The sequence below is a fragment of the Poromitra crassiceps genome (assembly GCF_964638095.1).
Source record: "Poromitra crassiceps genome assembly, chromosome: 6".
NCBI classification, from domain to species: domain Eukaryota; kingdom Metazoa; phylum Chordata; class Actinopteri; order Beryciformes; family Melamphaidae; genus Poromitra; species Poromitra crassiceps.
Genome location: NC_139627.1, coordinates 2543587 through 2556276, shown reverse-complemented (window position 1 = coordinate 2556276; position 12690 = coordinate 2543587). Strand labels below are relative to the sequence as shown.

General features: G+C 41.4%; 1 protein-coding gene across 1 annotated transcript in view; it reads left to right on the top strand.

Annotated features, from left to right (window-relative positions):
- LOC310778159 (vitamin D3 receptor A) overlaps positions 1 to 12690 on the top strand; it is a 118356-nt gene that overhangs the window by 102338 nt on the left and 3328 nt on the right. The window contains exons 7-9 of the mRNA XM_083638514.1: positions 2455 to 2632; positions 6694 to 6845; positions 10964 to 11080. Coding sequence (XP_083494640.1) covers positions 2455 to 2632; positions 6694 to 6845; positions 10964 to 11080 — 447 coding nt within the window. The remainder of the gene's footprint in view (positions 1 to 2454; positions 2633 to 6693; positions 6846 to 10963; positions 11081 to 12690) is intronic.

Genomic DNA, 12690 nt, shown 5'->3' with positions numbered 1-12690 from the left:
TCTTATTCTGCCTGTTTGTAGCTTCAGAACTTCTGTTACTTAGGTTCAGTTGGAAATGGGATACATTTGCCAGGTTTAGTGTCTTCGTTTAGATTTGTTAATATATTGGTCTTAAATCTAATTCCAGATCGCATTAAAAGAAACTTAAAGCATCTTAAATTTGGCTTTCTGTACACATTTAGTCAATATTCCATCCAGAGAGAAAGCAAAGCTTTTGAGTTGTAGAAAAACACTGGGTCAGTGACACTACTTGCTCAGCCTGGACAAACTGTTTGTATTCATGGCTCTGGTTGCCCCTGCTGACATGTTTGTTGTAACTGGACTGTCCGCTGTGAACTCACTCGCTGTCTCACCTCCTGTTACCTCTCCTGCTCCCACCGCCGCTTCGTCATTTCTGTGTGTTTACAATACCTTCCCTCTAATCAATATGAAAAGGTAGCACAACTTAAATGTGTTTACAATACCTTCCCCCTAATCAATATGAAAAGGTAGCACAACTTCAATGTGTTTACAATACCTTCCCCCTAATCAATATGAAAAGGTAGCACAACTTAAAGTGTTTACAATACCTTCCCTCTAATCAATATGAAAAGGTAGCACAACTTAAATGTGTTTACAATACCTTCCCTCTAATCAATATGAAAAGGTAGCACAACTTAAATGTGTTTACAATACCTTCCCCCTAATCAATATGAAAAGGTAGCACAACTTCAATGTGTTTACAATACCTTCCCTCTAATCAATATGAAAAGGTAGCACAACTTAAAGTGTTTACAATACCTTCCCCCTAATCAATATGAAAAGGTAGCACAACTTAAATGTGTTTACAATACCTTCCCCCTAATCAATATGAAAAGGTAGCACAACTTAAATGTGTTTACAATACCTTCCCCCTAATCAATATGAAAAGGTAGCACAACTTCAATGTGTTTACAATACCTTCCCCCTAATCAATATGAAAAGATAGCACAACTTAAATGTGTTTACAATACCTTCCCCCTAATCAATATGAAAAGATAGCACAACTTAAATGTGTTTACAATACCTTCCCTCTAATCAATATGAAAAGGTAGCACAACTTAAATGTGTTTACAATACCTTCCCTCTAATCAATATGAAAAGGTAGCACAACTTAAATGTGTTTACAATACCTTCCCTCTAATCAATATGAAAAGGTAGCACAACTTCAAAGTCGAACTGAACCTGTTCGTCACGTGCATATGAGTCCGTTTCAGACTGAAAACATAGTTTGTCTAAGATGACAGGTTGAGAGGCGGGTCATAGTATCATGTCGATGATTTTATTTGACAATTCTGGGGACTGGATTGGGCTTTGGCCAATCCTGGTGTGTTCCGCCCCCAAATCGAGTGGGATTCAGTGTGTTGTGGTGCTCCCCTCGGGAAGAGCCTTTTGACGGGAGGAGTGGAGCTCAGCGAGCCGCAGGCAGCCAGCTGCCTTCGTGTTGCCGAGCGGAGAGTGCAGCACGTCGGCCTGGAATCTCCGAGGTGCAACCCCTGACAACCAAGCTCTCAGATGCGTGCGCCATTATCGCTGCTATAACAATATGATATCCCTGGAATGCGCGTTTTAACGAGCCAGTTACATTTCTTTGCATTCTTAGAGATTATAGTTTTTGTTTTTTGTTCATGTTTCTAACAATTGGCCAAGTTAGTAGTTAGTTTATGGGATAGGAATTCTGCCAGATGAGAGGCACTAGGCGCCATTTTCGACTTCATTTGGAAGAGAAAATGATCCTGAAATTAAGATTTGATTGACAGCTGCATGTCATGATATGATTGGTTGAAATGGGGTAGAAATTTGATAGTACTGGGTGACGTCAGCAAACTGTAAATTACTGTTATCAATGAAATCTTGAAAAACGAACTTTTGATGTGAAAAAGTGTGGAAAAACTAAAGAAATTAGATTGTTGTGATTTGTTTTGCATACATTATTAAATAGGTGCACTGCATATCCAGGTATTTGAACTAAAAGAAAAGAAAAGTCATTCTTGGGTTCAGCTCGACTTTAAAGTGTTTACAATACCTTCCCCCTAATCAATATGAAAAGGTAGCACAACTTAAATGTGTTTACAATACCTTCCCTCTAATCAATATGAAAAGGTAGCACAACTTAAATGTGTTTACAATACCTTCCCTCTAATCAATATGAAAAGGTAGCACAACTTAAATGTGTTTACAATACCTTCCCCCTAATCAATATGAAAAGATAGCACAACTTAAATGTGTTTACAATACCTTCCCTCTAATCAATATGAAAAGGTAGCACAACTTAAATGTGTTTACAATACCTTCCCCCTAATCAATATGAAAATCTTCTCTGCTCTCCTCCCCTCTCCCCTCCTCTCCTCTGCTCTCATCACCTCTCCTCTCCTCCCCTCTGCTCTCCCCTCCTCTCTTCTCCTCTCCTCCTCCTCTCTTCTTCTCCTCTAACAGAGTCGGTGGACACCAAGTTGAACTTCAGTAACCTGTTGATGATGTACCAGGACGGTGCTGGCAGTCCAGACTCCAGTGAGGAGGACACCAAGCTGTCCATGCTGCCCCACCTGGCCGACCTGGTCTCCTACAGCATCCAGAAGGTCATCGGCTTTGCTAAGATGATCCCAGGCTTCAGGTATACACCTGGCAATTCACAATAAACACAGTGGAACGTATAAAGTATAAAGGTCTGCACGCGCCTAAAATGTAAAGAAACAGCTCACCTTAAAATAAAAGATACTCGTTTTTTTCTCTTACCTGTAGTGATATTTATCCAGATCCTTCTGGTGTGAGTTGCAGAGTTTTGTGTGGATATCGGTTGTCTGCCTGCTCTCAAATACAATGGAACTGGATGGTGCTCGGCTTGTGGTGCTCAAAGCGCCAAAAAGATAAACTTGAAAAACTCAACACCAATGTCTCTTTCCAGGAATCATGACCAAGATAACCCACAGTTACTTATCATGACCCGATTACTCAAGATAACCCACAGACCACAGTTACTAACTTACATGAAACTGCTCACAACAATGTCTGGTGGATTAATTGAGTAACAGGGTCATGATTTCTGGACAAAACATGGCTAGAGACGCCATTTTCTCAAGAACAGATAACACAGTAACGTCAGATTCACATTAAATAGCCACAGTAAGTAATCAGATTACATATTTGACTTCATGGAAGTATGCACCGTAGCGATCACGTCAATAGTAGAAGACTGATTTGTTTACTGGTAAACGTCAGTGGCCGTGTAACGCATAACACACACGCGGTTACACACACACACACAGAGGGAGAGAGAGGTAAGCACCCTGAAAGAGCTCTCCCTCCCACACACACACACACACACACACACACACAGAGCACATTGACTGCTGCCCACACACACACACATGTGATGTGTTATTGAGCTGGGAGAGATGCTATTAACACTCCCAAACAAACAAAGCGCTTCCACCAATGTGCTGGAACAGGCTATTACTCAGCATGTAAATTCATGAATGTATGCACATACATAGACCGTGTAATTATAACGTATAGAAGGGAAATCTGCTGTATACATAATGCATGTTTGTGGGCTATGCGGACTGTGTGTGTGTGTGTGTGTGTGTGTGTGTGTGTGTTTGCGCGCACGCCATGTGAAACGGATGGACATGGAGAAGGGAAAATAAATATCTGTTCAAATAGGTTGATATATAGATTCATCCTCGCCGGCACTACGTCACGGGCCAACTTCTCAAACATCTGGAGCGGTGCCCAGCCTGTGGTATAGCCGGGTGGGAAGGAGATGTTCTTTAAAGGGCTATGAGAAGGGCTCGGAAACTCCCTCTTTACCTAAAAACATGCAATCCATACAGTTTGTAATGCAAAGTATGAGGACCCAGCCTGCTCTTTAGATTAGAGGAGGGGTTCTCAGACGTTTCATCATCGTCAAATCAACACAGATTGGACAGATTGGATTTTGTCCCACTTTAGATTTAGTATTGAATTGTATAACTGTGTAGCGTCTACACTGCACATGAGATAACAGTGGTGAAACTATGATTACAATATCCGTATGAATTGTCCTCATTTTGCTGTGGGACCCCCTGGCCTGAAACCCCCTGAAGGACCCCTGGGTGTCTAGTTTGAGATGCGCTCGCTTAGACCATTCAGGCGACTCCATGAGAAAGCTATGGTCCACTTATTGATCTCCACCTTGCCATGCTATGGCCATGTAATGATTGAATCACGTTCAGGGACTTGATGACATGCCAATGACCTTCCCCAGATCATTACCCTGTATACTTTGGTATACAGGGTACTTTTGTATACTGTATACTTACTGTATACAGTAAGTATACATGTGTATACAGTAAGTATACATAATACTGTATATACAGTATTATGTATACTTACTGTATACACAGTATTATGTATACTTACTGTATACACAGTATTATGTATACTTACTGTATACAGTAAGTATACATGTGTATACAGTAAGTATACATAATACTGTATATACAGTATTATGTATACTTACTGTATATACAGTATTATGTATACTTACTGTATACACAGTATTATGTATACTTACTGTATATACAGTATTATGTATACTTACTGTATACACAGTATTATGTATACTTACTGTATATACAGTATTATGTATACTTACTGTATACACAGTATTATGTATACTTACTGTATATACAGTATTATGTATACTTACTGTATACACATGTATACTTACTGTATACAGTAAGTATACATAATACTGTGTATACAGTAAGTATACATAATACTGTATATACAGTAAGTATACATAATACTGTATATACAGTAAGTATACATAATACTGTATACAGTAAGTATACATAATACTGTATATACAGTAAGTATACATAATACTGTATACAGTAAGTATACATAATAGTGTATATACAGTAAGTATACATAATACTGTATACAGTAAGTATACATAATACTGTATACAGTAAGTATACATAATAGTGTATATACAGTAAGTATACATAATACTGTATACAGTAAGTATACATAATACTGTATACAGTAAGTATACATAATAGTGTATATACAGTAAGTATACATAATACTGTATACAGTAAGTATACATAATACTGTATACAGTAAGTATACATAATAGTGTATATACAGTAAGTATACATAATACTGTATACAGTAAGTATACATAATACTGTATACAGTAAGTATACATAATAGTGTATATACAGTAAGTATACATAATACTGTGTATACAGTAAGTATATATAATAGTGTATATACAGTAAGTATACATAATACTGTATATACAGTAAGTATACATAATACTGTGTATACAGTAAGTATACATGATACTGTATATATACAGTAAGTATACATAATACTGTGTACAGTAAGTATACATAATAGTGTATATACAGTAAGTATATGATGTGCTACAGAGGGCTGGAGGTTGGTTAGAGAGAGACTGTGAGTGTGTCCTCACACTCTTTTGTGGCCACACAAAGCCTGGGATTTGAAAGTCCGTTGCCACAGTAACCATATAATGCATTCATTGTGCAGCTCTCCTTAACGTCTAGCTGCGGTTACGCGGGACTTTTCTCTTTCCCCCATTCTGAATGAAATCATTCCCGCTCAAAGTGTTTATCACATATATCACAACACAAACACACACGCACGCGCACACACACACACACACACACACACACCCACACACACACACATATATCTAGTGTAGGTGGCGAAGTAACACTTTGTGACAATTAAACAGGCTCATGTTGTTTTGTTGACATGCAGATGTTTTGATCATCAGTCGTAGGTTGAGTACTCTGTTAAATGGATTGTAGTGTGGGAGGGAACGACGTGATGTGCATGTCTATAATGTACATGTAAGTGTGTGTGTGTGTGTGTGTGAGCACTTTCAAATGCTTTTCATGGTTTTGTTTTAACCCATTGATACCTGATGCAGCATTTGTGTGTGTATCCCTTTAAGACTTAACGCGGTTCGCGGTCTTAAAGGGATACGCACGCAAATGAGGGATATACACGATACAAATGCTGCGTATCAGGTATCATTGGGTTAAAGTAGGTGCCGGTGTGGTTGGTCAAATGTGAACACTCACTAGCCATTTGGCCAAATGGACAAAAAGGTTCATTTTGAACGCTGGGTGGGAGGGGCCAGAGGATCAGAACATTTAGACAGTCACAGGAAAGTATCTGAAGGACAATTTCAGTGTCATCTGCGAGTGACAACTTGATGGTCCTGAGGCGGTAAGCCCCGCCCATGTGGTGCTGCCAGTCACCTTGTGAGGCAGCTGGATTCACGTGAGATCACGATCACACGACAAGTCCATCTTTCCACTGTGCTCCAAATCTATTGGTTGAGTCTGAACCACCAGTGGTTCAGACCAATCAGCATCCTATGATGATGAGGCAGCTAGGGGGCGGCCTTTGGTGTGATGCCAGCAAGAGCGAGAGGCCATGATAGACAGATGGTTCATCCAATCACCTGCCAGGTTTTTTTTTTAAGCGCCTGCTCTTTGAAACGGTTTTCCCGAGCGACTCATTCCCAGATTGTTATGTGAAAACAAACCGTCTGGCAGCATCAGGTTCTGCTCCCAGCAAGTTAAAGAAACGCTAGATACCACATACTGCATTCAGAACTCAGTGTTCCTGTGTCTGTGTGTGTTCCAGAGACCTGACGGCAGAGGACCAGATCGCCCTGTTGAAGTCCAGCGCCATCGAGATCATCATGCTGCGCTCAAACCAGTCGTTCAGCCTGGAGGACATGTCCTGGAGCTGCGGAGGACCCGACTTCAAATACTGCATCAACGACGTGACCAAGGGTTGGTTTTCGCCTCCGCTTTCACAAATTGACTCTACCAAACCAAACGCACGCAAACATATCTAAGAGACAGAAACATACTCTTGGACAGGGTTGGCTAATGGTTGCTATGTTATTTGGTTACTAGGGAAGTATTCCCCTTGAGCAAACTGACAAACTGACAGCTGATTCTGTGCGCTCCGTGAATGGAGCGCTTTTACCGCATTTACCATGAAATGCTGTGTCTCTGTGGAGAGAACAGTCTTGCCGTGAACACCGGACACTCCACAGTACCCATGAATTTGCCTTGAATTAATTCATTAATTTGACACGTATTCAAAGAAATGGTTTGCTTTCACACCACAAAGGAACCGCGCCAGGGTTCACTGGGAAGCCAACCGAGACCTACGTTTTCAACCGGACCAGAGTTTGCTTGTTTGTTCCGCACCAGAGTTCGTTTGAGCTTTCACACCACCCCAAATGAAGCGAAGGACTATCCGAGGAAACTAACTCTGGCGCGTTTAAAGCGGACAAACAGCTTATATGTGAAAGCGACCTACAACAAAGCAAACATATGAACATGAATGAATTAAAAACCGTCAAGGATAGCACAAGAAAGCCTGGGGCTTATTTCCATTGTGGTCCTTCCTCCTTTGGTGTTTAAAAGATGCAGAAAAGGTAGTCTCTTAGAACAGACAAGTTGGCTTCCGCAATTTTCAAATGCTTCCGCCATACCGTCTACTTCGTGGGGGAGAATCATGCACCAACCGGAATGGGAAGCAGAAAGGTGGGTCTTCCGCTCATTAGTCCAATCAGAATTTTTTTAAGGCGGGTCTTCCGCTCATTAGTCCAATCAGAATTTTTTTCCGTGGACACACGTGTCGTGATTGGTCGGATTTTGTCGAACTTCCTTCCAGTCTGAAGGTTTTTTTCCCAACTTCCTTGTGCATGTTCTGGGGGTGTAACGTACAGACTGTATAGCTGCATTCGCCGGATGTAGATGAGACAGTCTGTTTTAAGATACTACAGAAAAGGGAGAGAAGAGTATGAATGAATGAATTTATTCAACAAATTAAAAAATACAATACACCAACAGCCATACAGTATCAAATAATTCATCGGGTTAGGGTTACAATAAAGCCGTCAAACGTATTTCCTTTGTGGTCCTGAAAGAGAAAAAAGAAGTCGACATGAAAGGCAATTGCATGATTGACCCTGAACACAGCACAGTGGAGAAGTGTTCACACATTCAACTTCTCTCTCGTTTTAATCACAATCACAAGAACATTGTTGATGCCTGAGGGGAAATTGAGTCATGCTACAGTTGCTCGCACTCAGGTATGGAAAAATGTAAACCTCAGACATTATAAGAGGCGTAGGAATGTACCATAAACAATAAAATATAAGTTATGTAGCCTATGTACAGTAAAGTGTCACAAAAAAATGCGCCTTCTCCAACAATCATTCTCAAGTACCATTTAGTAAAGTGAAATATCTGAGGTACATACTATTTCCTTATATAAGTTAAGTTAAGGAATGAGGAACCTTCCTAGAACCAGGAGCAGTGGGCAGCCGCAGTGCAGCGCCCGGGGACCAACTCCAGTTCTTTTGCCATTGCCTTGCTCAGGGGCACTGACAGGAGTATTAACCCTAACATAACATGTCTTTGATGGTGGGAGGAAACCAGAGCACCCGGAGGAAACCCACACGAACACGGGGAGAACATGCAAACTCCACACAGAAAGGACCTGGGACGGACCGGGGTTCGAACCCGGGACCTTCTTGCTGTGAGGCAACAGTGCTAACCACAGTGAGAGTATAGTGATGATAATAAATCATAATAATTGCCTGTGAGCTCCTGTAAAGCCTGCTCATTCTCATTATAAAAATCCTCAGTGTTGTACCAGTAATTAACCTTGATCTGTGTCTCAAACTATGCCGTGTTTGGGGCCTTGAATTTGAGGGGATTGTTGCCTCGAAAGTGCTTGAAAACTCCTTGAATTTGATGTTTAAGAAGAAGAAGAAGGTGTGGGAACATAAGCTGCCCATCTGGACACTGAAACACCAGTGTGTGCGCGCACAGCAGTTAACAAGCTCCACACACTCCACCACATGTGGACGCCATGCTCTCAAAAGCGCACCAAAAGTTCTCACGAAGGACAATCAAGTACTGCGTCAATAACACACACACACAAACACACCGCTGGCATAACCCTTCCATGGATAGCAAACGGTTTTGTTGTAGGCCACGACACTCGCGTCCTTGTGTCTTTTCGTCTCCTACCTTGTATAACAGCGTCTCATGAGGATCACGCATACTTGAGGTGTCTGCTCACACCTGCACATTCCTATGGAGGATTTGACTCGAGGTATTTTCATGGCAGCAGTAAAGTGGCCACGTACTCACCACTCACACCGCGTGCAGAGAGAGAAATCCTTATTCCTCCAGACCCACTATGTTTTCATTCACAAGTCATTTGATTTGGATACGAGCCAAAGTCATTGCACTCCCTAAGGAGGTCTACCTTTAATGGTCCTGAACAGTAGACCTATAAATATCCTCTGACACCCTCCGGCGCTTTATGGATGGAAAGTTATCTGGGTGGTGGTGGTGAGATCATAGAGGGTTTATTTCAATTGCAGGATCCTAAATGTGGGTTTTTCTCAAGGGAGTTGCTCGGGACCTCTCCCTTTTTACCTTCTTCTCTACCATACTTTGTTAATGACACAAATACAGTAGCTTTGGTACGTATGTCGATGATACCACCTTCTATTATTGGTGCATCTAACGACAAGGTCCTTTCTTTGAGTTTTCAACGTCCCCCGAATGGGTTTATATATACAGACCTGTTTTTGATTTGGAATACTCCTAAAACAAAGTATATGATATTTGGGTCCAGGCAAAATTAGAACTCATTCAACAAGTTTATATAAGGCTAAATTGCTTGGAGTGTGACGGACTGGTTTTAGTCTAGGGGTATCTAGACTTGTGTCTAGGGGTATCTACTACTGTACCAACAACCGTGACATGAAGAAATTAACAAAGATTACAGGAAGGGCAGGTCTGATGATCATTGAAGTCAACGTATTTACCTGGCGACGGTAGGTAGGTAGGCCGCCCTGGTAGGTAGCTCTCTTCATGGCTAGCAGGGGAGGTCCCATCCCTTGACCAGCTCAGATGGTCGGGTGAATGTGGGAAAATCCAAGCTTCCGACAATCGCTCAGAGTGCCCCACTGCCCCATCCGCGTAGGACAAACACATCCACGTAGGACAAACACATCCACGTAGGACAAACACAGAATGTAGAAAATATCCAAAAAGGGGCACAAACATATACAGGCTGTCCACAGGCTACGTTACGTCCATCGCAGCCATGTTCTGTATCCGAACTGAGAGAGCCACCTGCGGGGGGGGGGGGGGGGGGGCGTCTCCCCACAGACACACAGGTACAGCAGCCCCGCACAGATAAATACGTCTCATTCAATGAACAGATCAGCCAGAAAACATGTAAATAACATGATCATATCTGAGCCAAAGTAAGGGTTACTGTCTGCTTTCAGCTAACGGTCCGTGACAGGAGTAACGCTGGAGTCTCGTGGTCTGCTGAGTGCTGAAGATGGACAAAGGAATTGCAATAAGAAAATGTTCCTGATTTGCTAAAAACCATCTGTTCTAAAGAAAATGATCCAGTCCCTTGTATCATGTCATTTGGATTATTGCACTTTGATCTGGACATACTGTAGGCATCAGGGAATCTGGACAAAAGAACAGCTTGATTTAGACCTCAGTCACTTAGTGGAATATATAGCCTATATATAATATATATGGCTATATATAGAATATATATTGCCCTTTGTCTGTTCAGTCAAGGGAAAATGGTCTTTAAAGGAAACAGTTGGAACATCACTTAAATAAGCAAGTTATGCCACAGCCTAACTGAAGTACTGGAAACACGATGACATTTGTACGCTCATAATTGTCTGTGGCTAATTCATCTTTGTACAATTTACAAAGTTGTTGATTCTTGTGTTTGTTGTTCTGTTGTTGATCATTTTTGTTTGTCTTTCTTATTTATCTCCACGTTGTGTGTTGAACACACATTGGAGCCACTGACGGTGTGTTTGTGTCACCCTGCACAGCGGGTCACACTCTGGACCTGCTGGAGCCGCTGGTCAAGTTCCAGGTCGGTCTGAAGAAACTCAACCTGCACGAGGAGGAGCACGTGCTGCTGATGGCCATCTGCCTGCTCTCTCCAGGTAGTGTGTGTGTGTGTGTGTGTGTGTGTGTGTGTGTGTGTGTGTGCGTGCGTGCGTGCGTGCGTGTGTGCGTGTGGGGGGGGGTGGTATTTCTAGATGAAACTGAGACAGAGTTATTTCCAGCTGATGGTCAGTCTGCAGCATGGCTAGTAGTCATAGTTCTAGTGAACCATCAGTCGGGTTTTTTGGTGGAACGATTCTGATTACTGATGACGGTCTTATCAGTGTGATTGACTGATCGCCGATCTGATTGATAGAATGATGCATTTTACAGTAGAGCTGCAACCATTAACCGGTTAGTTGTCAACTATTAAACTAATCGCCAACTATTTTGATAATCGATTAATCGTTTGAATCATTTTTTTTAAAGTGAAGATTCTCTGATTTCAACTGATTAAATGTGAATATTTTGTGGTTTCTTTACTCCTCTATAACAGTAAACTGAATATCTTTGGGTTGTGGACAAAAAACATTTCAGGGTGTCATCATCTTGGGCTTTGGGACACCAAACACCTAATCGATTAATCGAGAAAATAATCAACAAATTAAGGGACAATGTAAATAAGCGTTAGTCCTGGTTAGCCAAATTTGACAGTCGTTCTCCTAACAACAGCACATCATGAAAAACTGCACGGCAAATATAAATAATAGCATCTCAATCTAACACTGTGTTTAACAGATTGTTCCTATGGCTGCTTGCTGGTCTGACTATGGAAATAAATTGTAGTTTTCATCCGAGCATAGTAATTACATGTTAGTGCTCGATGCCGCCCGCAGTGCATTAAGAAAGGCTTTCATTGAGCGAGGACAGGCTGTGCCTCCTGTTCAATACATGGAACCCCTCTAATAATTAATTTTAATTCTTATCACGTCAGAAATTAAGATGTGAGCCGTCCATCTTCAGTTGAAAATATGCACTTTTGTAGAGTATTGCGATATATTGCGATTTATTACGTTTTTTTCCCCACTGCAAATTATGTCGCCAAGGGAAAACTGTCAAAATCTCATTTAATCTAAGATAAAGTTTCCAGTCTGTTCATCTCACTTCAATCATTTTTATTGCAGCAAAATTGTCAAGCAGACAGACTGAACAAACCCTGTCATAAATGTTGCATGCACCTGACAATTTATATAATAAAATATCACAATACTTGGCATTCGTACAAAATATGCTATATTGCCAGTATTTGCCACACAAAATACCGCAATGCTGTATCGACCCCCACCACCCCTAACATGGTCCTGGAATCGGCTCCAGAAAGATGCAAACCTGGATCACGTCATCCCTCTGAGTGATTTTAAAAGTCTGTTGCGGAACTGAAGTTTGTAGCTGTCATTTGTATATTTGTATGTATTCCTTGTCATTTTATATTGTGGTTTCGGGTTGTATTTTTGTAACGTCTGTTTGCTGCTCTCTTGGGCAGGGCTCCCTTGCAAAAGAGATGAACATCTCAGTGGGAATCACCTGGTTAAATAAACGAGAAATAAATACAAAATAATCCATTTGACATCGCATGACATCGATTTCTTTCTGTGCCGACTTATCACAGCAAAGAGGCAGAGGTCAATGCTACACACTGTAGGCAGTGGACAGTTTACCATGCCCAGAA